Here is a 26,474-nt window from a genome sequence, read left to right on the forward strand (position 1 = left end):
CGCGTCCGATCGTCTTGGTTCTTTTGTCGCGCGCATGCGCCTCCGACTGATGACTCACCGAACGTCATACAGTTCTTGTAGATTTGACGTTTACTATAAACTTTCCTGGAAGACGGCGATCGGGTGGTGCAAGTGCCGCCAAACATGGCAAGGCTGCGTAGTATATGGGCGTGCGAATAGCAATTTTTGAGACGGAATAGAATATGAATCGAATAGCTTTACAATGAGCAACGTTCTTTTTCTCCATTAATATTGCTACATGCATATCGCGCGTTTCTCTTGGACGATGCGCGCGGGCGCCCCGACGAAGGAGACAAACACCTCCTGGGTCTCGGCTGAACTGGCCAACGCTGCAGTTGTTTTTGTAAATAGTCTGTAAATAGTAAATAGTCTTCGGTGTTCCATCCCTCGTTCGCGTGACATTGGAGTTGCGTGGTGCAATATAAAACGATGTTCATATCCTGGTATTCGTAATGTCGGCAAGTATCTTTCATAACATTGGACGTTATGAAGCGTAGTTTATCAAAAGTCTAAATGAAACAGTTGGAACAAATAGGCAGTTTGTTCGCATACTAACAACTTCGGATCATTATTCGGGGAGTGCGAATGATCGCAGTTGAGAAGGAGAGGTCTGGCTCCCTGAGCGATAGCGGGCTCCGCTATACGCCTAACTTATCGCCTTTGATGTCTACTACATTATGTCCCCCGGGATAATATTTATCGCACTTTTGCTCCAACTTTATGTTTGGTTGGCAACACTAGAGGATTTAAACTATTCAAAAATGTTATCGTATTTATGAATACCGATTGATATTGAGGTAGAAACTACGTCTTCTTTCCGTGTTCGAAGTCTCTCTGTTCCACTGAAAAAAATTATAACAAAAATGACAATAACGATAGTGATAATGACAATACGGAGGCCCCAGCGGAGAGTTCATTCAACGCCTAGCTGCTGTCCACGCCGCTATTCAAAAATGCAGGATATAGATTTCAGTCTTTACCGCTAGTGCAGAAGTTTTCCGAGTGTTATGTACTAGAATGAATGACAGGTGTATCGTGCCGGCAATTCGTCATACCATAGTTTTTGTCCCTGACTACTACTGTTCTTGGAGCTTCACAAATAAACAAGCGTGCTCTCGATACTCAGAGAAAAATGCTAAATCGTCCCCCTCCCCTCTCTCTCGATTGCTACAAGTACCCAATTCAAATCGTTTTGTACATATTTTTTCAGCGCAAGAGGGTCACTTATCATATCTGAGAAGATAAAAGCTATAAGCATCATTTTTTGTTTAGATTTCACGTGCAAACTGCGGCGTGAACAAAATTTAATTGAAATTGGGTTTTACGTGCCAAAACTACATCTTAATATGAGGCGCACGCCGTAGTGGCGGACTACGGAATAATTTGGTCCACTTAGGGTTCTTTAACTTAAAATGCACCTAATCTAAGTACACGGGTGCTTTCGCATTTTTCACCCATCGAAATGCGGCCGCCGTGGACGGGATTTGTTCCCGCGACTTCGCGCTTAGCAGCCCAACACAATAACCACTAAGCAACCACGGCGGGCCGTCAGTAAAATCATTTTAATGTCATGGCTATCGTTGTGTTTTTTAAGCATTTGAGTTTTTATTTGTCTCGCGGAAAAGTCCGCAATATTTGCCGTGCACAAGATGGTATTTATTTCATAAGAACGTGATGTAGCCCCATTTTGATAGCTAAACAAATAGACGCGTTTTAGACGAGTCCCCGCCGAAAGTTGTGACGTCACGTAGTTCTAAAGCGTGGAAATTGCAAACTGGCGGGGCCACTGTTCCTCGTTTCTACATGACTCCTATGTACGTATACAAAATCTCCACATCCGAAAGGCTGTGTATATACATTTGCAGCTCCAGAACTGTAGCCTACAAACAAAGGAACTGAGCTCAAGAGACTATATTTCTCTTCAATTTCACTTTATTATATATCTCCTCGTAAAACTGGTGCGATAAATGAAAATTCGTCATAGTGATGGAGCTTTTGGAGAGTAAATTTGGCTCAAGAAAGTACATTTGCACGCACGGCGATCTTCGTTCATATATACAGTGCCTGCCAAGAGTTTTTAAATGACGCTCATTCTCGTGATACACTTGATAAGAGAGAGAGAGAGAGAGAAAGAAAGGCAGAGGAAAGACAGGGAGGTTCACCCTAGATTACCTCCGGTTGGCTACCCTGTACTGAGGGAGGGGCAAGGGGATGCAATAGGTGAGAGAGAGAAGGATAAAAAAAAGAAAAACCTAAACACACACACGCACGTACACACGAACTGTTTCTGTGGGCACTGTCACGCAGCCCGCAAAGGCGTTCCTAGTCTTACGCAGTGTCACCGTACAGTCCTCTACGTCCCACATTGTACTGTCACAATTTGTCAGAAAGTCCCGTGTTTTTCAAGAAAAGCACAGAACTGTATGATATAAACTTTACACAAGGGCGAAGCGCGGCCTTGCACACCGAATCATATCACCGTGCATCGAGCTGCCCGCATGCGCGAATAATCTTACGCAACCAACGTATTGCGTAAGATTATTCGCGTATGCGGCCATGGCGATCGTGTTTCAAATTAGTTCCGTGCGCGCAGTTAACGCTGGGAGCCTTTTCTTATTTACTCTCGTTTTTTTTTTTTTTTTTTTTTACTACACAGCAAAGTAAATGGCTCGCGGTTCGAGTGATACTTATACGTGCCGCGATATTTTCGGACGCACTCCTGTTACCGACGCAATAAAACTCATTAGGATCGGCACGTTCCTCGCGTAATATGCGGTGCACGTTGAGGCCAAGCGCGCAAACGATTTCCCGCCGCGAATATAAACGCCGGGACGGTCACCTCTGGCCAGCTCCAATTACCTGAACGAGTGTATGCATGGATGTCCCGGCCTGTTTACATGCCCGAGCCGTGCCTTTAACCAAACTTCCTGGCGGTGCTTTGAACGGTCGATAGAGGTATAATACACGTGTATTTGACGTTTCCGGGAGCCTCCAGAGGAAATCGCGTACGCTTCGAGTCGGTCGTGATACACAAAGTATCTTATTAAATCAGTGCACTCCATCGAAACACGCTTAAACTATGCGTGTCGACGGCACCCGCGTGAGTCACGCTTGCGAAATTAAGTGTGTATACAGACTGCTCGGCTGTTTACAATCAGCGGCCCTTCGGGGTATAGTCCACTTCCACTTTTGGTCCTTCAAATAGCCAGCCAAATCTAGCCGGCAAGAAAGAGAATGACATGTAGGCCAGAGCTGTCCGTCAGTAGCCGCGTATACGTGCATCTAACCGCATGCATATATTGCAGTTTCTAGCGCGTTGCCTTAACGCGACACGCCACCGTGAACATGTGTACCCCATCCCTAACGACGCCTGAATGGAAGAGAAAAAAATGCCAGTCATATTGATTTCGCTTTTATCTTCCTTGATGCGACGTGCTTGAATGATAATCCGATGCGCTATACTGTCGCATTCAAGTAGACTCGGTTCGCGAATTCGATGTGCCGGCTAGCCCCGGACGAATTGACAAAGCCGTCCGTCTGTAAGCATGCATATACTGTACGTCATTGACTGGTCTTCCCCGCCAATGATATGTTCGTTATCATAATTAGTAGGCACCTGCCCTTACGAACTGCTGTCATTCACAATTGTTCATAATTCAGCTGTGGTGCGAAACGCGCGAGAAGTTGAACACGTACACGTGTGCCCAAGCCACGAATAACATGCGCACTTTCGGACAACTGAACGCGTTCAGTTCAAAGAAAACGTGGCCCTCTACTTGAATTCATGGCATTGAAACTCGCTCGCTTTTTTGTCCCGAGACCCAGACAAAAGACACGCGATCGAAAGTTCACGTCGCCCACGCAGTCGCACTAATTCTGCTATATATATACACACACGTGCGCAAATGTGCATTCTATACATGCGGGGGCCGAATTTGCGAGCCATAGTTAACTGTTCGACGTGTGTAGCGTTTGCATGCAATGCTTCAAAGAAGTACATCCTCGTGAGCTATATATAGTTAGTGAAACCTATATATAGCCAAGAAAAGAGGGGCGCTAGTTCAGCACATATACAGACGAAGTGGGGCTCGTCCTGTCAACTTCGTCTGTGCGTGTGTGTGTATTCTGGTTGTGTTTGTACAACAAACAATTGTTACATAATTTAGCAGTTTCGACTTCTTTTCCTCCTCGCACATCGCTACGTGCACGCACATGATATGAAACGTTCTTTCGCACACACTCGTGATTCAGTGAGCGTAAGCATCTAATTAGATAACGGATGGTGTCGTACGCGTCCATTCAAACGGGCACGCACAGTGAACACTGGTGCTCGAGTGCTTGCAGGCAGTCGTCACTGCATGCTAGGTAGTATGTGTCGGCAGCGTTTGTTCATCCTATACGCAGTGATCTGACGATCTCCAGTAGAAAAGCGATGAGTCGCTTCAAGTTACACTCGGTATATACACAATGGTACTTCGCGTTTCAAGTCGCACAGCCTATATTTGCTATATACCGTTCGAATGAGAAGTAAACAGCGCTAAACAATAGAACGAAGAGAGGGACACAGCGCTGTGGTCTGTCTCCCTCTCTTCGTCCTGTTGTTCAGCGCTGTTTACTGCTCGTAATCATTAACCAACCAGGCCAAATGCGTACTCTTCTGCCGTTCGAACGAGTTATCTGCCGCGTATCTCGTCCAATGCCAAATCTCGTTCTCTATAACTGGACGTTGTCTTCTTTGCTAGAAATTAAGATGACAAATTAGAGACGACAAGGGTTGTATACGCGTCTTCATCGAGCTGTTCTCCACATGTTGCTTTCATTTCAGCCTCCCGCCGTATAAAAGCGTTTTCATGGGAGGCTAAAAGTATCTACCGTATTTTGTCTTTGCAGACAACAGACGGGAGAAGGACGAAGAGCATCACTGTAAGCAAACACGCTTTCCTATAGCTCTTTGTGTTGGAAAGACGTGCTTTTTCTTTTAGCCTCTATTTCATGTCGTTGTGTGCAAGTTCGCTTTTCCGTTGCATGCTATACACGTGCATGACTGTAGAGCCGGTGTGTAGGAGTGGTATTTAAACGCTCATCGTTTTGTGCCTTTAGTTGCGTGCGCGCCTATGGCAAACCGAAATCGACGTTTTATTGTAGCCCAGATGACACCGAATTTACCTCTTTACGTTTGCATATACTGCTGTTTGCCATTGGCCTGCCGCCCTCTCCGACAATATATGTCAAACATCACGATTAGGTGCCATTTGCTCTTATATACGAACAGTTCTAGCGTGAGATCTTTCCCGTGTGAATAAGGGCCTGTGCATGTGCGTCTCAGAAAGCCGAATATGCAGTGACGCGGCGTTTTAACAAGAAAGCGCAGTATATACGAGGACTGTTAGAAGGGTCTGCCAAAACGAGACGTCCTCGACACCTTCCCGCACCGCAACCAACTCAGTTCACGCGCGCGCAAACAAACAAACGTATATGCACTCGTAAGACCAGGCACAAACGACGCCACATGCACGTGCGCGAGCTTCTCTCCGTTCATATGCTCCGCAGTCGCAGCCATGCAGAGTGCAGCTAAAACGTATACACATTCAATACACGCGCACAAACCATATTGCGGCTCATACGTTTACGCTACATGTATACACCGCTTTTAGTGAAAGAAACGAGATCCGAGCTAACGGGACGGACCGTCGCTGGCGCCCCAAGTTCGGAGCGCGTCTCTCTCACGACGCATGCTTCCCCCTTCGGAGGCCGCGAGAGAACCGACAAAGGGAAGGGGAAGCTGGAAATGAGATCCAATTTCACGAAGGCCCACTCAATCTAGTTTCTCCGTCCCGGTGCCGACTGCATGGGTGCTACAGCTTGCACGTGCGCGCACGTATTCGTGCGCCACTCTCTTCTCCGCGCAGTTCCGACCCCCGCCGTGCAGGCTGGCGCGCACGCGTATGTTTTTGTGAAACGTACAAGCATACACACGAACGTTCACAACGTGGAACAGGGGGGTTCGCGTATCGCCTATATAGTATATAGGAAGGCTCTCTTGGTTTCAGCGCGCAGACAATGGAGCCGGGCGCATCACCGTGATCGGAAGCCTAGTTAGCAGTGACACCGCAACGAGACACGACGACAAATCGAATGCCATCGAGGCTAGCCCCTTTGGGATCAGCCTCCAGGAAGTTAGAACTGTGCGCGATGGGGAGAGGATGTGTCGGTCTGTGCGCGCGTGACTCAGGCCAGCATAGTCCGTTCGTCCGTCCATCCGTCCGCCCCGCCTCATCTTTCGAGACTCTTGCGTCGGGGATCAGTGAAAATTGAGGGCTCGTTCCCTCCTCGGAATGGCTTTAATGGCTTTTAGCCCGGAGGGGAAGCGCTAGATGTGCCATCTGTTGGCAGGAGCGAGTAGCGGCCGCGCGCCTAGCCTGCGGGCTTTGAGCGGAACGTCGCGAAAAAGCATGGATGCGGAAAAGTATGCCGCTTCTCTACATTGGCTCTGAAGTGCCACAATCGGCGTTCCGTTAAAGTAAACAGTCGAGATTTCTACACCGCTGTGCATATATGTTTTGGTTGGAACTGGAGAATCACTCACAGAAATTTGCAAATGACAAAAGGCAGAGTTTGCGTGTAGGACGCGCGCGAAAAGCCACGGGTCGTAGGGCAGCTAGAACCGCGCGGGTTCTCTCCTTGACCAAAAAAAAAAAAAAAAAGAAGAAAAAAAATAAAGAGAGAGAGAGAAAAAAGAAGGAAATGACACCGTACATGTGAACACTATTGCTGTCAGAACTTGCTTTCATCCGAATCTTCTTTCCAGTGCATACATAGTATCAAGCTATAAAAATCTGCCACAGGCCGAATTCTCCGTTTTCCCACGCACGTAAACGTTATTCCCTGGCTCATGTGAAGTTATATATATATATATATATATATATATATATATAATCTGACCTGCTACTTGTGTTGCTGAGGCGTGCGAGTGTTAAGCGAGGGATCGTTGGTAGTTACGCTTGGGTTCTAGGGAAAAAATAGTCGCCAGTGCGCTTACGATGAATCCCACTTACTGAGGGGCTTTTAACTTCCACGGATGGATGGATGGATGGATGGATGGATGGATGGATGGATGGATGGATGGATGTTATGAGCGTCCCCTTTGGGATGGGATGGTGGGTTGCGCCACCAATCTCTTATTTTATTACCTAATGTCCTACTCATGTCAAAAAAGAAAAAAGAAAGGAAAGCAAATAACCCACGATGAATTCTTATAACCAAAGTTTCTGAACCCCTACGGCGAACTTTGTTTTTGTACGCCTCCTTTGCTTGTCGTTTCCCTACTTCCACCAATCTTCCGATCGCCTCTTACTAATCTCCATTGCGGACATATTTACTTTACCCCTGCAGAAACCAAGGGTTTCAAGGGGGCCAGTGATTTCTAAATCGGACCGCGGACATTTCCTGCCATCTGGCGACCGATTCGGTTCGCTCGAGGACTCGCGAGTCGCCGACGCCGTCCACGACACGGAGGGAAGGGGACGCGAAGGGAGAGCGAAAGCGGGCATTCGCAACAGCAGCGACGGGGCCGGAGACGTCTCCGTTTCCGCACCCGACGGCGACGGCGGCGGCGGGCGGAGGCGGGTTCGCCAAGGAAAGAAGGCCGTCCCACTGCGGGGAGTCCGAATCGAAATGCGGAGCCGTGCTCTGCGCCGGCGCGCCGCGGAACGCCGCAGACGCCGGTAGGCGTGCCGACCGAAGACGACGACGACAAGCGCCGCGCCGCGTCGCCGGTCCGCCTCCGCGCTCCCGACGCCACCTGCACGTCAGTGACACACGCACACACACGAAACAGACGAAAGCGAGCAGGCGCCAGCGACGACTCTGCGGCGACTAGAGAGGCGTGCTTTCTTCTTCGCCCCGAGAGGCAGCTTCAAAAATAAATGCTAAGAAAACGCGAGAAGCCCGGAGCCTCCCACTCCTCTGCTGCGCCGCGGACTCCTTGCCGCCTCCTCGCTTGCTCCTCGCTCCTTTCCTTTGACTGTTTCCTTTTTCCCGGACCACCGGGACAGAAAAACGGGCCCCGGGCCCGAGAAAAATTCGGCGCGATGTCGCGCGCGGGTAGGGTGGCCCGCTTCCTTCCTTCTCACGGGTCGCGCGCCCGCCGTGGCGGTTGTTAGTTCCTCCTACAATAAAGTGTTTCTCTCTCTCTCTCCAAGATACTCTTCTCCGCTACTACGGCTTCCTCGGCGCACTCTGGTGCTTTATCGAGTTCTGTCTGGCTGCGGCTGATGCCTCTGCTTCCTGGAGGCCCACCGCATCGTTCGTTCGCACTACCGCACCCCCCACCCCCCCTTCGCCCTTCACTTATTTCGCTCGCTCTGCCGGTTGCGTTCTCATCGCATTCTGCAACGCAGGGAGGAGCGCCGCATATTCCCGAATGGCGTATGCGCCTCGTATGTGGAGCTACATGGCCTCCATGGACCTCGAGAGGGTCCCTCCTCTTTCTTGGGCGTCCCAGATGAATGCCCAACGCGTTTACCCTCGTCCTTAAGTTTCTTTCATTTTTCTTTCTCTTCTTTTTTCGTATCCGCTGATGGGCCTGAGGATCTCTGTTTTCTTTCGCGGCGGACAAAGAGAGGGTGTTGTGTTAGACGATGCCAGGCCTTCGGCCCTCATCACCACAGGCACGCTGGCGCGCACTTTTTGTTGTCGCAGGCCTTGGGACATGTAGTTATGTGAGCTATCTCGGACAAATATATATGTATGGACAAGCTTATCCGCTATATCCCATGGATCTTACTGCCTTCTATATCGGAGAGTCAGCTTCCGAGTCGATAGCGTGGGTTGGAAGGAGTAATCGGTCTCACAACGAGTAAAAAGAAAAAAAGAAAAAGAAAAAAGAAAGCAAGAAAGAAATAATGAAATAACCAGACCAATTATTCTGTCGGATCCATGGTCTCATTCACTACAACACATAGAAGCAAAGTTAGTCCGGACCTATGAAGTCTTGCATGCTACTTCACATTTTTCATATGTACATCCAGTGTGTGGCCATTGTTATTGTTGTACATATATATACGTTCACCATGCTGAATTCTTTATTGCATGAATTGTAAAATTATATGCCCACTTGCTAAGACCTGGCAGTATTGAGAATGACTAAATGCTGCAGAAAGAAAGAGTAGACAGAACTTGTTTACGATTTTGTCAATAAATGCACGTCGACCCGTGAATGTGACAATGACGGCGAAATGACAGTGGTATAGGTAACCTCTTTTAAGGAGATTCGTGTTTAAACGCAAGCACAAAGACATGTACACATAGAATACCCTCTAGGAGAACACACAGTACTATTTGTGGTCCCGTGTGCACCTCACACACACACACACACACACACACACACACACACACACACACACACACACACACACACACACACACACACACACACACACACACACACACACACGCACACACACACACACACACACACACACACACACACACACACACACACACACACACACACACACACACACACACACACACACACACACAGCAGACAACTGTCTTTACATCGGGCTCGGCACATTTGCGTCAGCGCGATCTCTCCCCCATTTTTCAGATCCAAAAACGCGGGGAAACCGTATAGCTCCCGGGTGTGCGTCGAGGTCATATCGCGTGCGTCCCATAAATATACCGCCCCTAACTACAAACAAACCTTTCCCGCCCTATGTTTTTGCCTTTCTCCTCTCCGCTTCCATCCCTACGGCCGCTTCCGTCACGATACCCGATCCCTTCAACCGAACGCGGCGAGCGCGCGTTGAAAAGCGAAAGCCGAGCTCCGCGCACAGCACACATATAACCAGAGCCCACCACCACTCCACCATAGACCTCCCTTCTGACACATAGCTCACTTTTAGTTCTTTATTTGTAAAAAAAAAGAAACAGATAAATAAAGAAAGAAGTAAGTAAGTATCCCCGTCCGTCCCTAAACAGAACTCCTCGTTCACATTGTGCACGAGTCCCTCCTGAAAATTATAGTTTCCTTTCTTTTTCTTCGGGGTCCTCTCTTTTGCTCGTTTTATTCCGTGAATCTAGGCTTATGACGAAGATTCTGCCTTTTCTTTTCCTTTTTTTCTGCCAAATTCGGTGTAGTATCAACCTATAGCGCTGAAAGAAAGTGGGCCATCTGCATGACCGCCGTTGCAGCGCCAACGCGCGCCTGGACAGCGAGTACGTGGCTTGTGAAGCATGTTTGCTCGTCCCAGCACCAGATGGCGAAAGTAGGTCTTGAGCCCTAAATCGCGGCCTGGGGTACTTCAAGGAGAAGCGCATAGAGGCACCCTATTAAGGCCTCTCCGAGTGGCATCGATTGAACGAAACCGAAGCTTTCCAACGTTGACATTGCATTAACGAACGTCGAAAAATAATAAAAGGATGCTATGGACGTGGTAAAATGATTATGAAAGGAAAAGAAAAGGATTCGTGGCAACGTTAGTTTAACCGCTCATTGCCTGAACTTTCATTCTCCCTTGTGAAAATATTTGCATTAAAGTTAAAGGTGCTTCGTTGTCATGTAAGGCACCCAAAGTTAGTTACACATCAATTGCTACACCCCGTGCACTGCCATAAATTGGGGAATTTTATGCCCAGCCGAAGCGAGAACTGTGCGTCGGGTTTAGAACAATGGGGAAACACTGTGCTATCTTTTGGGACTATCCTCGGGCCGTGGCCTTCTCCAGGCATTGCAAGGAGGGCATAATGTGCGATGAGGTTATTTCTTATTTATTTATTTATTTTGCGACTCTGCGGTATTGACTGGGTGATTGCGTTGGAACCTCATTTTATTTTTTCCAGCTTCGCCCTTATGTTACTCCATCGTCATCCACCACTTGTTTATTTTTAATTTTTCGATGTTAACCAGCATGTGCTTTTTAGTAATTTTCTTCAGATAGGGTCTTAGCCTATATACACCAGAAATTAAATGCAGCAGCTCCCAACCTCTCCACCCGATCTATCTATCTATCTATCTATCTATCTATCTATCTATCTATCTATCTATCTATCTATCTATCTATCTATCTATCTATCTATCTATCTATCTATCTATCTATCTATCTATCTATCTATCTGTCTATCTGTCTGTCTGTCTGTCTGTCTGTCTGTCTGTCTGTCTGTCTGTCTGTCTGTCTGTCTGTCTGTCTGTCTGTCTATCTATCTATCTATCTATCTATCTATCTATCTATCTATCTATCTATGTAAGCGCAGAGCATTTCACGTGCGCTTTTATAAAACTCCCCGTGTCACTTAAGTTCGTTAAAGACTTTCACCTGTATTCTGTCCCACGTTCTACAGCCGTTGTGCTCTATTATCTGCGCCCCTTTGTCCAATTTCTTTCTGATTATTTCGTCCTTCAATTTTATCTTGAGGGCTATTTACGCTTCCAGTGAAGAGGGGGAAGGCCTGTCGTTATACGCACGCAACCGATAATCGAGTTCTACACGCATGATGCCTACAACACAAAGGCGTTAATTGGGTCGACGCTTCAGGAGCTCAAAGCCTCATGAAGCGTCGCGCTATATACGTGCGCGATTCAAGCAAAGAGTATACACCAAGAGAGAAATAAAAAACGAAAGTTAGCGATAAACTGTAACTACGAAGCTGTTGGTATTCACACTTCAAGTGACAGAGCGAAAGGAAGAGGGCGATGTAGAGAGAGGGGACGAGGAGGAGAAACCGACCTCCAGATGTCAATCATCTACATCCCGCATGCGGGACCCCATTCCATACGGAGTTTTCAGGTTCGGCTGTCGAATTAGGTTTGGCTCGTGACTCCGCGCGGACGTGTTCCAAACTACGCACTAAGAAAATGAACCGAACGTCCCTGCAGTATAGGCCCACCCTGCGTCCTTCTCTCATCGTCACGCACCACTTTCTCTCTTTACGTGCTGACACTGTGTCCACATGAATAGGCAAGCAAAAAGGTAACGCCGGGGAAATGAGGGCCGGGAAGGCGGGGGGGGTCTTGTTTTCTTATCTCTATCGCATGCGACTCTTTCTATTCGCGCATATTTGATCTCGCTAACGCGACGGTCGGGCGTTTGGTGGCGCGCGGCGTCTCGCACTGGCCACTTTCGACGACAGCTCCGCTGACGGACAGATGGCCCGCGCGAGCGTGTTTGCCCGAGCGGAAAAAGAAAAAAAAAGTTATAACGGCGTTTCCGTTTGCTTTCACATGTATATGAGCATAGGTGCGAGCCTGGTTGCCTAGGCAATCAGATACGCCGTTCAGATCGCGGAAAACTTTACACAACAGTTCCCTTTTTTTTTTTTCCCCCGCTTCACGCCATTCTCTTCCTAGAGCCTTCTTTTCTTCCATTCCACTGCGGAGCGTGTTTTGCCACGGTCACGTGCTCGATTGTGCTCGCCCGTCGGTGCGTCTGTCACAGTCGCTCGACGGTCGCGCTGTCCCCGTCACACGTGGCGGTGAGCTGTCACTGCGAATTCTAGCAACGCCGACAGGGAGTCGCTACGCGTCGGCAATTTCTTCCTGTGTAGTTTGATAGCGGGGCTCCTTCTGTCCGGTGGTTGACATTGGCGGGCAGATGTTGGTTGCGTTCACTTATACCGGCATGCGGGTTACAAACAGAAGTGCTGTTGTTTCGTGGTCCTCGCGGTGATTGTTTCGTGCGCGACCTATTTGCACGTCACATACTATTTTAGCCTCTTCAGCTCGACGCATTTATAGCAGGCAGCTTAAGGCCTGTGTTATCTGCATGTGACGCAAAAACTAAAAGTGAATTACCCGAAGCAGACAACAAAGTGCACAAAAAAAAGAAAGAAAGCTCGACAATTTGCTTTCTTAACTTACAAACTCTCAAGCGCTGTCGCATGATCATTTGTTGCTGCCGGTGGTCCAGATACCAAACTATGCCGCAACAAAATAATCGCAGTAATAATAAAGACGTTTCAGGTGTTCTTGAAACGCGTCCACTGTCTCGCATTAAAATATTAGTCACCGCCCTACGACGTGACGTCGGGGCTGAGAGCGCAGAGCCCTTCTGCTACGTACAGATGCTGCTTCCGTCGCGGGACTGCTGTCACATCGTTATCGATTCTTATTCTTCTTCACTTCAGGCATCCATTCTCTCACCTTCCGCGTTCCTTCATTGGGTACCATAGACACGCTGGAGTGGCTCAATGGCTCAGTGGCTACATGTCCCTATGGTGATGGAGGTAGCGAGTTCGATTCCCAGACGCGGTGTTCGTGCTCCGAGGGTTACTAGCTGCACTGCTAGATGTCTTTCTGTGCAGTTCAGCGGCTAGAAAAAGAATAAAAACACTCAATCAACAGAATGAATCACCTGTCGCATATAACGGCTACATACCTTACTGATATGTATACGTAATATAAGAACTCTAGAAGAAGCGTCACCCGTTTGTAGTACCGGCACTCACTCGTTCCTTTCGTGCGCGAACCCGATTTCCAATAACAGGCGGCACGCAGCAAAAGCAGCCAGGGAGCATATCGCGGGGCAGAACATCAACATGCAAACGACCTTCCACGTCGCCAGCTCCAAAACTCTTTTCCGCCGAGGCACATCGTCAGCGTTGATACAGCTTCCCAGAATCATTAGCCGCACACGTTCGGTGGGGTGACGAGAAACAGGGGACAGGGAAATATGGGGGAACGACGTGTCGTCCACAGTGCCCACGCAAGCTGACGACAGGCGGCATGGCCTCCCGACGAGGCGAGAGCTAGCCTTCGAGCCCTCCGGACGAGCGCCAACAACTAGCCGACACGAGCCGATAAAATACGACGGGTTTCGGCGTTCACTATGTCCTCACGTGATCTTAACCCTGCCATCAACCCACAGCTCCCATTTCTTCCTCCTCTGCTCACGCGCTTGTCGCGATGGCGTTTTCAGCGAGCAACGACAGCCGTCTGTCTGTCGTCTGCTGGGCCGGCCGCATGCGCGTTTGGCACGGGAACGGAAGAGTGCGTGCGGGTTGCTGACAGAAAGCGGAAATATATTCGCGCTTTCTAAAACAGCCTGCCCTCTTTTTCGCCGTACTCCCTAAAACCTTTTGTTCCTCGTGAATTCTGTTCTCTCTCCTCTCTTTGAGCAGTGCGCGCTTCCCATGGCTCCCCGTCGAATATATGCGCTTTCCCGTATATAGTATGAACGTGACCTATACACCGCTTTCAGATCACTGAGAAGTGAAGAGCTACAAAAAAAAAAGACAAGCAGCGCGTCGAGGGGAGCAACGACGGGAAAACGGGAGGAGTGGCGGCGAATAGAGGATGGCTCGCGGCCCGAGAATAGGGAGAAATCCCGGCGAAACAATCGCCTCGCGTCGACAGGGGAAGTCCTGGCAGCGGCTGAGCGTCCGTGTACACATACATAAGAGAGAGAGAAAGATGGCCAACTATTTGGTCAAGGGGATCTGAAACTGTTGCGTGCCGAACCCGCTTGCCATATTATATATATACGGCCAGCAGAGGGAGAGTGTAAAGTCAGTCAGAGGACGCCTTTGCCTGGAGTTCAAAACTGCCCGAAAACGTGCGAAAGTAGAAAGAGTGCCATGTGCGTGCACAATTAAACGAAACGTACACGCCCTCTTCGTGCGTGACGGTTCGGGGGTAGAAAAGGGAGGCGAGAATTTATACGGCAACCGCCCACTGCTGTGTGTGTATACCGTGGGGTACGATTTTGAAGAAAGGAAATAAAAACGACTGGCTGACCGCGCGCCACATAGACGTTATGCTAATCTCTGCACCCGTATATATATATATATATATATATATATATATATATATATATATATATATATATATATATATATATATATATATATATATATATATATATATATATATATATATATATATATATATATATATCCGGGATTTGCACGTACGTCCATCGCTGCCGCATGCAGCGAACAAACCTGTTTCAACTCCTCCTGTCCGTCTGCCCCCGTTGAATGAGCGCTCTCTCGGGGCGGCCATATACAGCCGGCTCTCATAAAACGCACAATGGAAAAGTCAAGAACGCAAAGCGGTGCACAATGCGCCGTGTCAGTGGCTGTATATCTCTTCCCATTGCAGAAATGTCAACGCCACACACGAGCTCTGACAATGGCGTCCGGCGTCGCATTAAATCTTCCGCGAGCGCGAAGTGTACGCTATCAGAGAGTACTTTGGCCGGTTAAACGGCTCTCCGTCACTCAACCTAGAAAAACGTCACTTCTGAAGCGTTTCTTGAAGCTTTTCTTTTTTGCGTGGCTCATTATTGGCGTTCTTGAGATTTCACACGCGACCGCTGCTGTGAGAGGGTGACACAAGCAGTGCTCCATGCAAACCATGATTGCGAAGCAAGAAGTAAAGGTGTAGCAGCGTGTCTAAGCTCGATGAAAACACTATTCACTTCGACGTGTTCATTTGGACATGTTTGCTTTGACATTCGTCGCACGTGATCAAGGCCTCCGCATTTGCTTCGTAGATCTGATACTTTTGGTGTCCCCTAGGCAAAGGATGAAAACGCAAATGTTTCCTAAATGTTAAAAAAGATGGCGCTCATTGCCACGCTTACATTACAGAGACGTTAAATTGGATGCAAGAAAGGATGGAAACAAGAAAGACCGTGGATATTTACAAATACGGAAAGAAAGAAATCAGGAGGGAAGATTTGTACGATAGCACAAAGAAGGCCATGCTGCCGTGCCTTGCTGAAAAAAAACTTGCCGAAGCAAATATTCGTTACAGGATGAGACATGCGTGTGCTACAAAACAAAAAAAAAAGCCAAAAGACGACTCGGCACATCGTAATGGATGATGCCAAGATATTCTCCCACAAAGACTCGTCGGAAACGTCCGCCTTCCCGAAGCGCTGGGGTTCAAAGCGGATGGAAACATTAACTGGTCAGCAGTCTGGATAAGCAAAATATGTTTAGAGTATTTCTAAAAGGAAAAAGAAAGCATCGAAGAGATTCACTGCGCGCTGAGGTGCGTCCTGCAGGACTTTTATTAAAGTTTTTTCCAATCCAATCCAATCGAAGAGATTGATAGATGTGGAGTCACTACAGGCGTATATACACAACTTTACAATATAGAGATAGATGTTTCATTGAAGAGAGAAAAGATCAAACGGATACAGGCTCGACTATATGCTATTATGCAAGTATATAATACCTGATTAGCTTAAGCAGGCTAGATGACTATTTGTCGCCACCTCGTTTGTCGCCACCCCGATGCGGTTAGAAAACATCAGCAACAACAACATAACGCTTCCTCAGTCTTAGCATGCCCATTCAGCTGAATACGTTCGGTCTGGTAAGTGCCTCCCACCAGCGATACACAATTCTTTCTTATACTCGTACTTCAGTTACACTATGAAGCCTATCAGGTTGCTTGCTGCCAGGCGCCTAATTTCCCACAAGCCTTTCCCCATCTCCCCAAAACATTGAACCCCTTTCGAACAGTTCCGTTGGGCCGACGGTATACAATGTTGCCCGGGAGAACTTCAAAATTAACGTTCGCAAGTTCAGGCTACATGTACAGAGACCGACGTGCCAATAGCCAAGCCGAACACCGGAGAAACCAGGGAAGAGCTCCCTGCTAAACCAGACGAATCTGCATATGAAACTCGTCGGGCAGAAAAGAGAACACTCTGAGGGAAACGGACGACCGCGGTGGCAGGTTTTCCCGTTGCTGCTGCAAAATGCGGCCAGCCTTTGCTTCCTTCTCCGAAGACGTTTTCATTAGAATATCTAGAATACCTCCCCCCCCCCCCCGCACACACACGAACACGCTTCCTTTTGCCTTCTACTTTCCATTTTGCGGACGCCACGATGCACACCGCGCACAATGCTAGCCACGCCGCCCCGCCTTGCGCGGTTTACAAACAATGAGCGTTTAGTAAACTCCACTGGTTCCGAAAAAGGAGCATTCCGATAGGGAAGTGAGTATAGAATAAGGGGACCTGTTTCGACAGAAAAAAAAAAAAAAGCAGGGACGATTTGCATACGTCACAATGGGGCAGCCGCGTGCTCTCTCGGTCCGTATTTGTGCCTACGCGATGCTCGCTTTCTCCCATAGCTTCCGCCGCGTGGTTTCCTTGTCCGTTTTCATAGAGTGCCCGGTGACTGTATACTGAATCTCGCTCTGTGGGAGTCCGCTTTTTCGCGAGAAGTTTGTCGTATACGCGGAGAAAAGAAAAAGAAAGGGGAATGGAGCGTCGCTTACAAGCATGTTTACGCCAGTGGAGTTCATTTTCTTGTGAAAAGAGGGGAGGCGGGGAGTCCGGACTTGATTTTTCGTCGGGTTGTGCAGCCTCCCTTGCGCTTCAGTGCGCTCTGTGAAAACCGTGTCAGTGCGCTTTATTTTATTTTTCTAACTTCTCGGTGCGGTCGTGGCTTTGGGAGTGTGCCCCGGACGCGATTCGTTAGCCGTTGTAAAAACGACCGGTTCCCCTTTCGTCGCGCTGTTGAGACTGCGAGATGCTGCACCTGATAAATGATAAAGAGTGTTTCAGATAACTTTCTTTCTTTTTCCTTTCTGTCCCAAAGTTTTCCCACATGAAGCGAGACAGCCTAGTGCCTATAGTTTATCCTTGAATTTTAGGTTCGCGCGTACAGCCCCAACAAAGCGATGTGCACTAGAAAAGAAATTCGTTTTACAGGCACCCACCTTCCTTCACTTCGATTACATCGCATATATATAACATCAGTGGATTGCCGCGTTCACGTGTGTTCGGTGTTACAGAAAGACAAACACAAGCACGGACGCGCGCGCGCACACACGCATCTATATACAAACACACGCGTGAATTATCACAGCAGTTATCGCTTCGCTATGAGAGGGAGAGAGAGCGTTTTCTGTACGTAGCTGAGGTATGTCTCACAGCAGCACTTTCGGCGACACCGTGTGAAGATTTGTTCCACCGTACTTTATTGTAAACTTGCTTGTATTTCGTGACACTTAGCGAGCGGTACGCACAGAGCCGAACGTATACCTTAATGACGAATTTGTCTTTGAGTGAATATTCTTAGCGATTCATCACAGGAACAACACGGTGTATCTGGGAGACCATATAGCCTCTCGTATTATATTTGCCTGTCTTCTTTGAATCCCTCATTCCCTCTCCTCTGAGCAGGGTAGCAAACCAGACGTCCATCTGGTTAAGCTCCCTCCCTTTCCTTGTTTATCTCTCTCTCTACATGTCTATCTAGGGCGGATATAACGTTGGGATTCCTTTCGCTCGACTCTGTTTCTTATTATAGTGACGGACCGATCTCGGTGATAGCTTATAGGCGGAGCACCGCTCGGACGACAGACGCAACACGTAAAAGAAATAGAATCATTACGCTATTCGACCCCGTGCTCATCGCTGAGAAAAAGACCGCGAAAACATGCAAAGCGAACATTTATTTATCTTTGTCGCAGAAGAATGGAAATATGGTACTGCACCCGCACGCGCAGTTTCGTAAACAGCTCCCGAACAACAGCGCGCAAATGTCGTCGTCCTTACCAGCCACGGCTCGTCTCAAAACCCGTATTTTCCGAATGTGCCGAGCCGACTGCGAACGTGACCGTGCATGAAACCCTTCCCGCATCGGAGCGTCGGAACGGAACACGTTGTCTGACTGAGGGTCACCCCCCCTTCCCATTCTTTGCGAGTCGTGCGAACAGTCGCCCGCCTGCGTTTGTGTGCTGCGGCGAAGACGAATGCAGGAACGGCTCGCGCGCTTAGTACGCGTGCACACACTTTGCGAGGAACGGGATGAGTCTTGTCAGAGCGACAGGGCAGCGCATTTGCCGCGACCTTTATACGGTGGAGCGCAAATCAGCGCGACGTTTCAATCTTGTGTTGCGTTGAATGCGCGAAGGCGTTCTAGATTGAATGGAAACGCGACGGCTTACGTACGAGGCCCCCCCGCGCGCGCTCCCAGCCTTGAACACGCGGAGAAGAGGAAAGGTGGTGATGGATGCGCCAATTTCGCAGTGCCTCGTCACGTTCACCGAGCGCCCGGTTGTGCTTGGCGATTACGAAGCCCTTATATTCTGGCAAGAACAGTAACACCACCGCCAACAGGAAGCGGGCTTTTCTATTGAAGTTATCTTGTTTCGTATATATTTTTCCTATATAGTCGCCTTGCAGGCCACAGCGTTGGTCGCCAAGGAGCTTGCTTCTTTAATTGGTCTATCGTTTACGAAATTTTCAAGTTAGCTCTTGAATAGTCTCTTGCACGTACAAGGTGTATTTGAAAAAAAAAACTGTCGTTTTGGCCCTGAGGACGTTTCACGGCCACACAAGCACTAGCAAAAGCCGATTAACCTACTAAAATTGCCTTTGCGCTGCTTCTTCAAGGACAAAAGAGAGCATAATGTAATACCCGGCTGTTAAACTAACATGCCATCATTGTCCTTTCTTATATTGCATGCATCACTCCCGCTTTGCCTGCATAATTTTATGTCCTGAGGTGAGTGTTGATGTTAGTTAACAAGTGTTTCACGCGCTCGCTCTAATTTTGCTGTTTTCAGACCGGGTCGACCACCGAAGCGTGCCTCCCTGGTGGGCCTCGGCGGTCGCTCGGGCTACCCTCCGCTGCTCAAACCCGGAGGCGAGATGGACTACGACGCGGCCATCAAGTCCGGTACGTGCTCTAAACTGATAGGTGCGCTAATCCTCTTGCTGCCTGCAGTTGCTTAATGATCTTGATGATGGCTTGTAATGATCTGTTCCAGGGCATGTGTCTCTGAAGATTATTGGGTCACTAAAAGGAAACACTGAGTGAACCACTGTAGATATATAGTAATTCTTAACTGTAACACCACTGTACTAGTTACGTGTAAGACTACTCTTTAAGTATAGTCTGTAGGACTACTATTACAAGTAATCTAAAAGACAACTTTGTCAAGTAATCTGAGAGACTTCTTCAAATGTCCCTAAGACCCGCGTTTCCAAGCGGTGTGTAAGACGACTTTTTCAATAATCTGTAAGACCTCTTCTTCTAGAAGTCTGTAGGGCGACTTTATCGAATAGTCGTAAGACCTCTTTTAAAAGAAGCTATAATACGACCTTTGCAAGTAATCTCACTGATTTTTTTTTTTTTACGACAGAAATATATTGCAAATTATCGGAGGGAGTGGGGGCTAACGTTGAGCTTTAGAATGTCGCATCGAGAGTGTGGCACTCATGGTGTCACTGCAACGTCACGGGTTTTTCTTTGTGTAGGCGACCGCGTTTCATGCAAAAAAAAAGAAAAAAAGAAACGAAAGAAGAAAAAGGAGAGAGGGGGAATCTGATGATGTTTCCAAGCTATTCTTCTTTTTTGCATTTTCGAACTAAATGTAATCTTCTTTTTTTTCATTCATGTTGTTGCCGTTGCTGCTTCCGCTGCTGCTGCTGTTAAGCTTAGCTATAGGCTGGCTAGACGTTTCGATATATATAACGACAACGAAAGCTGGCGTGGGAATTTCAAACGGTGTCGCTGCTCATAATTTGTTTTTATATGCCGTCATTGGTACGCATCGACCTACTAACGTTAACATTGAACTATTTGCAATTCCAAAAAATTAATTTCAAGAATTTCAAATACGTTGGAAACAACTACAATAGCAAGGCGGATAATGATCACAACTCGTCAAATAGAGAACAGGTAAAGCAGCTTTTTCTTTCTGTTTAGTTTGTCTTACCCGACGTTGTTCAAACGGGGCTGCATGTTGAAGTAGTTTAACCTCCACTCTTTGTTGGGTTTCCTGAAACCATAGCTACAGAACGGAAGCCATGTTGGGCAAGCAATACTGAAGTTCGGCCAGCCCGCATAGCAGGCAAACTGTAGCCAGTCACCCGAATATCGTAACATGCCTTGGTCCGTTGGCCCAACATTCAAATACATTTACATTGCAAAATTTGATGGCCCTCACGCTGCAGACAAAAGAAAGAGAAGCGACTATAGACTGGGCAAGCTGTTTATATATATGCGCAATGACGCTTAACCGACCCTTTCTGTACGGAGGGAGAAAGGAAGCGATGTGTGATTCATCTGAAAGCTTTTTCTTCGAGCGAACGCATCCTCAAACCACTAAACGAACAAAAAAGATAAAGAACAGAAGGGCACGAGCGTCATAAAATCGGCATCTGCCCGCAGCCTTAGTTGGCACATTGCTAGTGTATATGTGAACGCGTAACAAGCTGGATCACCTCACGCGGTGCCCAACGAATACGGTGGCTGACAGCGACGCATTGTTGAGGATGCGCCCGAATTCAATGGGCCGCGAGCCGCCCTGTCAAAGGACTGCGTTGACACTGGATTACATCTTGCCTGTCGGCGCCCCCCCCCCCCCCCACCCTCTATTCTCTCGGCTGTTTGAGGTGGCAGAGGCCCCGTACCGTGCGAGAGCTCAGCGGACTGCATAACTCTAGCGCGCGCTGCTGCCGGTAGGGCGGCGTACCGGGTGTGTGTTGGGAATTTCCTTATTATTATTTTTTTATTGTTGTCTCCGCCTTATACCTCAACGCATTTCTTTTCTACTACTTCCCCGCTGCTCTTTTCAGCGGGAAACGGCCGCAGCCTCGTACTAAGGTGTGAAGGTTGGTTGAGAAATGAGCAAATACATACATATAAGCGCCACGATGTGACGTCACGAAGATGCGGTGTCACTGCAGTTACATTCAGTGCAGGCGACAAAGAAAAAAAAGCAATCGATAATCACTACTAGCACGCATTTTCATGGAAGGCATATTTTTCAGAAGTTGCTTGGCCAAAATTACTGTTCAAAGCGGCGAACTGCAAAACAGTCTCAACTCAGTCTTCTGCTCATTTTGTCCGCACTGTGCGTCGTCATGTCTCTTCGTTCACAAGCGTGAAGTTTATGCGTATGACGTCATATGGTTGATCACGTGTGTTGCGCGAGCCGTAACCAACGCATAAGCCTCATGTAATGAGATTTAATTACAAAGGGGGTAATCTAGCAGCAGTCTAGCAGCATCGAACAGCACGAGCTCTCTCGCAATCACCGCACGGGTCGTGGTTGTCGTCGTCGTCTTCGAACTGCCACCGAAAACACGAGGAGCGTCTGCTTCATTACATACGTACACAATGAGGCACTGGAGAGTAATGGCGAATTCTCCAAATCGCACCGGGGCGCCCTGAGGCAACGGTGATTGGACGAACGGCACGTTGGGGCGCCCCGGTGCCCAGCGGCGCGATTTGCCGAATTCGCCACAAGATGCGGCCGGCGTGTCATCAAATTAGGAGCGCACTCATGCGTCGTATATACGTCAGGTGTCCTTACGTGTCAGAACGACGTCTGCTCAGTATCGGGTGCCCGGTCTGACGGCCAGAGAACGCCTCGCAGCTTCCACTGTGGCCCCAGATCATTGAGAAAGAAGTTAAATGGCGTGAGTCCTTTTTTTAGAATTGAGTAATGACGCCACACGTGTGGGCCGAAATCCGCTCAGTGAAATTGGGAAGGCGACAAGCGAGCATTATAGTTCACGATGTAGCTGATCCACATGTGTGAATAGCTGATCCGTCTGGGCGACGTTGGAAGTACAGGAGCACTTACTTGCCTGAGCGAGTTGTCAAGGACGCTAAGCGGCGCTATGCCAGAGAGCTCTTGCGCCGTTTAACCGGAGCCCGCCGGTCTGAGGTAGCGTGATCCATGCACTATCGCTCGGCCAAAACATTGCAACTCCCGCTCAATGCAATCGACGTACACTTATGCTCAATATTATACAGACTAGGTGTTCTGTAAAAAACAATAAAAAATAAATGAATGCCCGTTGATGCCTAGGCGTGCTACCTGAGAAACTGAAAACTGCTGTTCAAACTAGGAATTGAAAATATAGCAATGCACTCGTCAACTACAGTTTGTCAGTCTGACTTGCCAAGAATTTTTTTTTTTAATCATAGGTGCGTATACCTCGTTTACGCCTCGTTTATCGATCACTTCCCCCCTGAGCAGATAAGAGCCTCAGCAGTAACGTAGCACGCAGTAAGGCAAATTTTCCTTTATTCCAAATGAGGAAGTGTGGCTCGGTTCACAGAGTGGAACTATCGATAGTTTAAATCCCACATGGATGCTATAAAAATATTACTACAGTCGTCGAAGCACTAGATTCGCTTTGTTTTCTTCTTCTTTTTTTTTTTTGTAGTGCCGGCCGTGTGCGAAATCTTTTGTTGTTTGTCAAGAATATGAGCCCCCTACCGTAAGCATAAGTATCAAAGAGGAACAGTGCGCTTCCGATCTGATAGTTTGCTGCGACGTGATACTATCTAGGAAATCGTAACTTCCAGGCTGGAACCCGGAGGACAAGTGCAAGTAGAGTAAAAGAGGAAGCAGAGCACAGCGCGTGTGAGAGTCGCAAACAAGGGGCCCGTTTCACTGCGGTCAGGGACGGTGCGGATGATTAGCATATAAAGAGTCCTCCGCACCCGTTTTCAAACAAAAGTAAATCGGAAAGAAGTAAAGAAACGCGAGAGCGAGCGCGCGAGTTGAAAGCGCAAACGCCATTTTTTTCGGCCCCTGTCCTTTTGCGCGTGATACATGGCCCGTATAGGTGATCGGGGCCCGCGGCTACATTTTTCACGCGCAAACAACGGACACCTCTTCCTCCCGTGGGCACGTATAGGGACCGTGCAGGGCCACATGCGGCGCCCTCTCGTGGCGTGCGCTTTCACTTCGTGGATCGGCGCGGGTCGGAAGGGAAACGGGCCATGCCGAAGTTGGGGAGAGAAGGGAGCAAAAGAGACAACTGTAGGGATCCAACAAAGGCAGGGAAATGGGAAAGGAGGAATAGGACAGCGGGGGGAATAGTAATGCCGGCCACGGAGAGGATCCGGACGATCACAATGGAAGTCCCAAGTTTGGTTTTCGGTTTCACGTATCATCCCATTCAGGGAGGCCCCCGGAAACTTCTGCCGTTCTGGTCCTCTCCCCGAATTCTCGTTTCTTTTTTCCCCTGTTTGTTTGAGTGCGTGAGAGGCTCCCCACGAGGCACGTCATTGTGCCCGATAACCGACGCGTCACAATTTGTCTGACCTTGCTGCCGTGCGAGCGCCTGTCTCTTGGTGTGCCATTGCAATGCTTATAGTGCTCGTATGAGCATACGTATACTTCCTTGCATCGCTCACACTGGCACCGCGATATATTTCGCGACGAATATTTGAACGCTTTCAGGCGCAAGCAGCGAATGTGCTATTGTCGTGTACCTGTAATGGCATGCGGGCGGAAAAAAGGAAGAAAAGAGACCATTTGGTGGGTGCAGCACGAGGTAGCATATGCTGGAAAGATCCCGAGAACGTGCAGGAGGACGTGCGGAAATGTTTAGCGATCGTAGGCAAAGTGGCAAAATCAGAATAGGGGAAAATGCTCCTCCGCTAAAAAATCGTAACGGCTGGGAATTCGAGGCCCGATGCCTCGAAAATAAATATAACATTAAACCTCGTTCCTTTCACGACGAGACCTTTCTTTCTTTCTTTTTCTTCTCCAAAACTCGTTGGGGGGCAGCAATCTCGCGTTGCGCTGCCCCAGTACAAAATGGCGATCGCTCATATGTAAAGCTAAGTCCTCTACAAGTCTCAAAAAGTTTCTCGATTACTACAATGCAAATGCGCGCCGAGGGCCTCGTGTTGTTTCCGCGGAAGCAAGCGTTTTCGGTCGCGAGCAGCTGACCGTAATGTCCCGGAAAGTTGGCAGCGAAGTTACAAGTCTGCGGTTTCGTTCATCGGCATATCACCCGCTGCGTGGGTGGAACAGTGATTTTCCATTGCTCCGGAAGAGATTTTTTTTTCTTTTTTTTTTTTTTTGCGACGAGAAGGGAAATTTCCGAAAGAGTTCTACGGCTCATGAAAAAAAAAACAGAAGAAAGGAAATGCAAGAAGAAAAAGATAAAACAGCGCAGGAAGCTCCGTAAAGGCAAACTTGCAGCGGTAGGAGTGTAGTTGTGGCTGTTCGAATCTGCAATGCAGAACGCAGCGCGGCCCTCCGAAGAGAGCGAAAGCACGAGCGATCCGTTTGCATCTCCATAATGCCCGCAACGATATACATACGCCTACACCTCCCGCGCGAACGAGAAAGTGCGATGATTTTCGCGTAATTTCTTTGTCTGGTGTTCTTTTCTCTCTGTTTTTTTTTTATTCGTAAGTAGCTTTAAATTTGTCCTTCGAATTTCCAGGCCAGCTGTATAGCTATCGTTACACTGCCGTTTAAGATCGCGTTGTCAAAACTCCTGCGCCGCTTCCATATATCCTCGGCTCCGCTTACGGCCTCCGTCGAATCGCTCTTTCTTCCCCGACAACCGCGCAACCCCCGATGACGCTTGATTTTTACGCCAAGAGGTCCCTCATTGTTCGCGTTGCAGCTTTCGGGCGGCAAGCACGCTCCTTTGAGGAGCCATGGATTGATGGATAACTCGGTGCAACTCTTTCTTCGTTCCCTTTATTTTCAAAGTTTTTGTTTGCTTGTTTGTTTGTTTTTACTCACGATGGTAGGTTATGCCTTTCGTTTGCACGTGTTAGTGACGCCTCTTGCGTGGCATATGTGCCTCCGAAATGTCTAATCGCGAAAAGGTTTACTTGGGATAGCAAGTTAGGGTTCGTGTCTGTCGTCGTTCGCGTCGCCTTGTCTGAAGCCTTTTGTGGGTCATATGTCAGTCCACCCAAAACAACGCCTTACTAAAAGTAAAAAAAAAAACGAAAAAAAAATATAGGCAGATGTGTGCACCCAAATCTCAGAGGCAACAGCCGTCATTCGTCGAGTGCATACTAAATGGCGCCAAAATAATAATTTTGTATTCTGTTCTTTTTTTTTTTCTACAAGGAGCGGTGCGTGGTTTAACTTCCACGCAGTTTTTCACGGTACGCCGCCACTCTATCTTCGATTCGAAGAAAATTTCTGCGTCACCTGCTCGGTTTCCGTGTTTCCGAAAGTATTCGGTTGCCCACGCCCACGCGCTAAAGCTGCGCGCGCGTGCTTTATTTAGTGTGCGTGTGCGGGAGCAGTTACCCCGTGCCGAATTCTCCCCCAATATCTGTATTCCCTCTCCCCCCTCTGCTTCGTCCTCAGAGAACGTTCGTTGCGCGGAGGAAGCAGAACTGAACATCCCAGCCGTGTTATTCAAGATGTGGAGCCAAGGTAAATCTCAACGTTCACACACTTCCGCTCTCCTGCTTCCTTTCTCTCTCCTCCTCCTCCTCCACTTATACTTTAACAATACGCTTACAGGAAAAGCAAGCGCTTTTTCTCGCCTCTTGTCCACCATGTGGTCACCACACCGTATATGACGGGCAGCCGATGTAACGACTTGTTTGGAGCGTCGAAAACAGAAAACAGTAATAAAGCAATGTCAGGCGCTTGAAGGAGGCCTTTCCGGAGCGCTCACGGGTTGGGTACACAAGCAGTCAGTCTCACCTTGCCGTTGAATGTGTGGTCCAGTCAGCAGATTCCGAACGAG

General features: G+C 48.3%; 1 protein-coding gene across 1 annotated transcript in view; it reads left to right on the plus strand.

The window, feature by feature from the left end:
* Nucleotides 1-26,474, plus strand: part of LOC142579054 (dachshund homolog 1-like) — a 63,129-nt gene that overhangs the window by 17,363 nt on the left and 19,292 nt on the right. Inside the window, exons 2-4 of the mRNA XM_075688877.1 lie at nucleotides 4,912-4,944; nucleotides 19,556-19,668; nucleotides 26,087-26,155. Of these exons, the coding sequence (XP_075544992.1) occupies nucleotides 4,912-4,944; nucleotides 19,556-19,668; nucleotides 26,087-26,155 (215 nt within the window). The remainder of the gene's footprint in view (nucleotides 1-4,911; nucleotides 4,945-19,555; nucleotides 19,669-26,086; nucleotides 26,156-26,474) is intronic.

The sequence above is a fragment of the Dermacentor variabilis genome, chromosome 4, assembly GCF_050947875.1.
Source record: "Dermacentor variabilis isolate Ectoservices chromosome 4, ASM5094787v1, whole genome shotgun sequence".
Taxonomy (NCBI): domain Eukaryota; kingdom Metazoa; phylum Arthropoda; class Arachnida; order Ixodida; family Ixodidae; genus Dermacentor; species Dermacentor variabilis.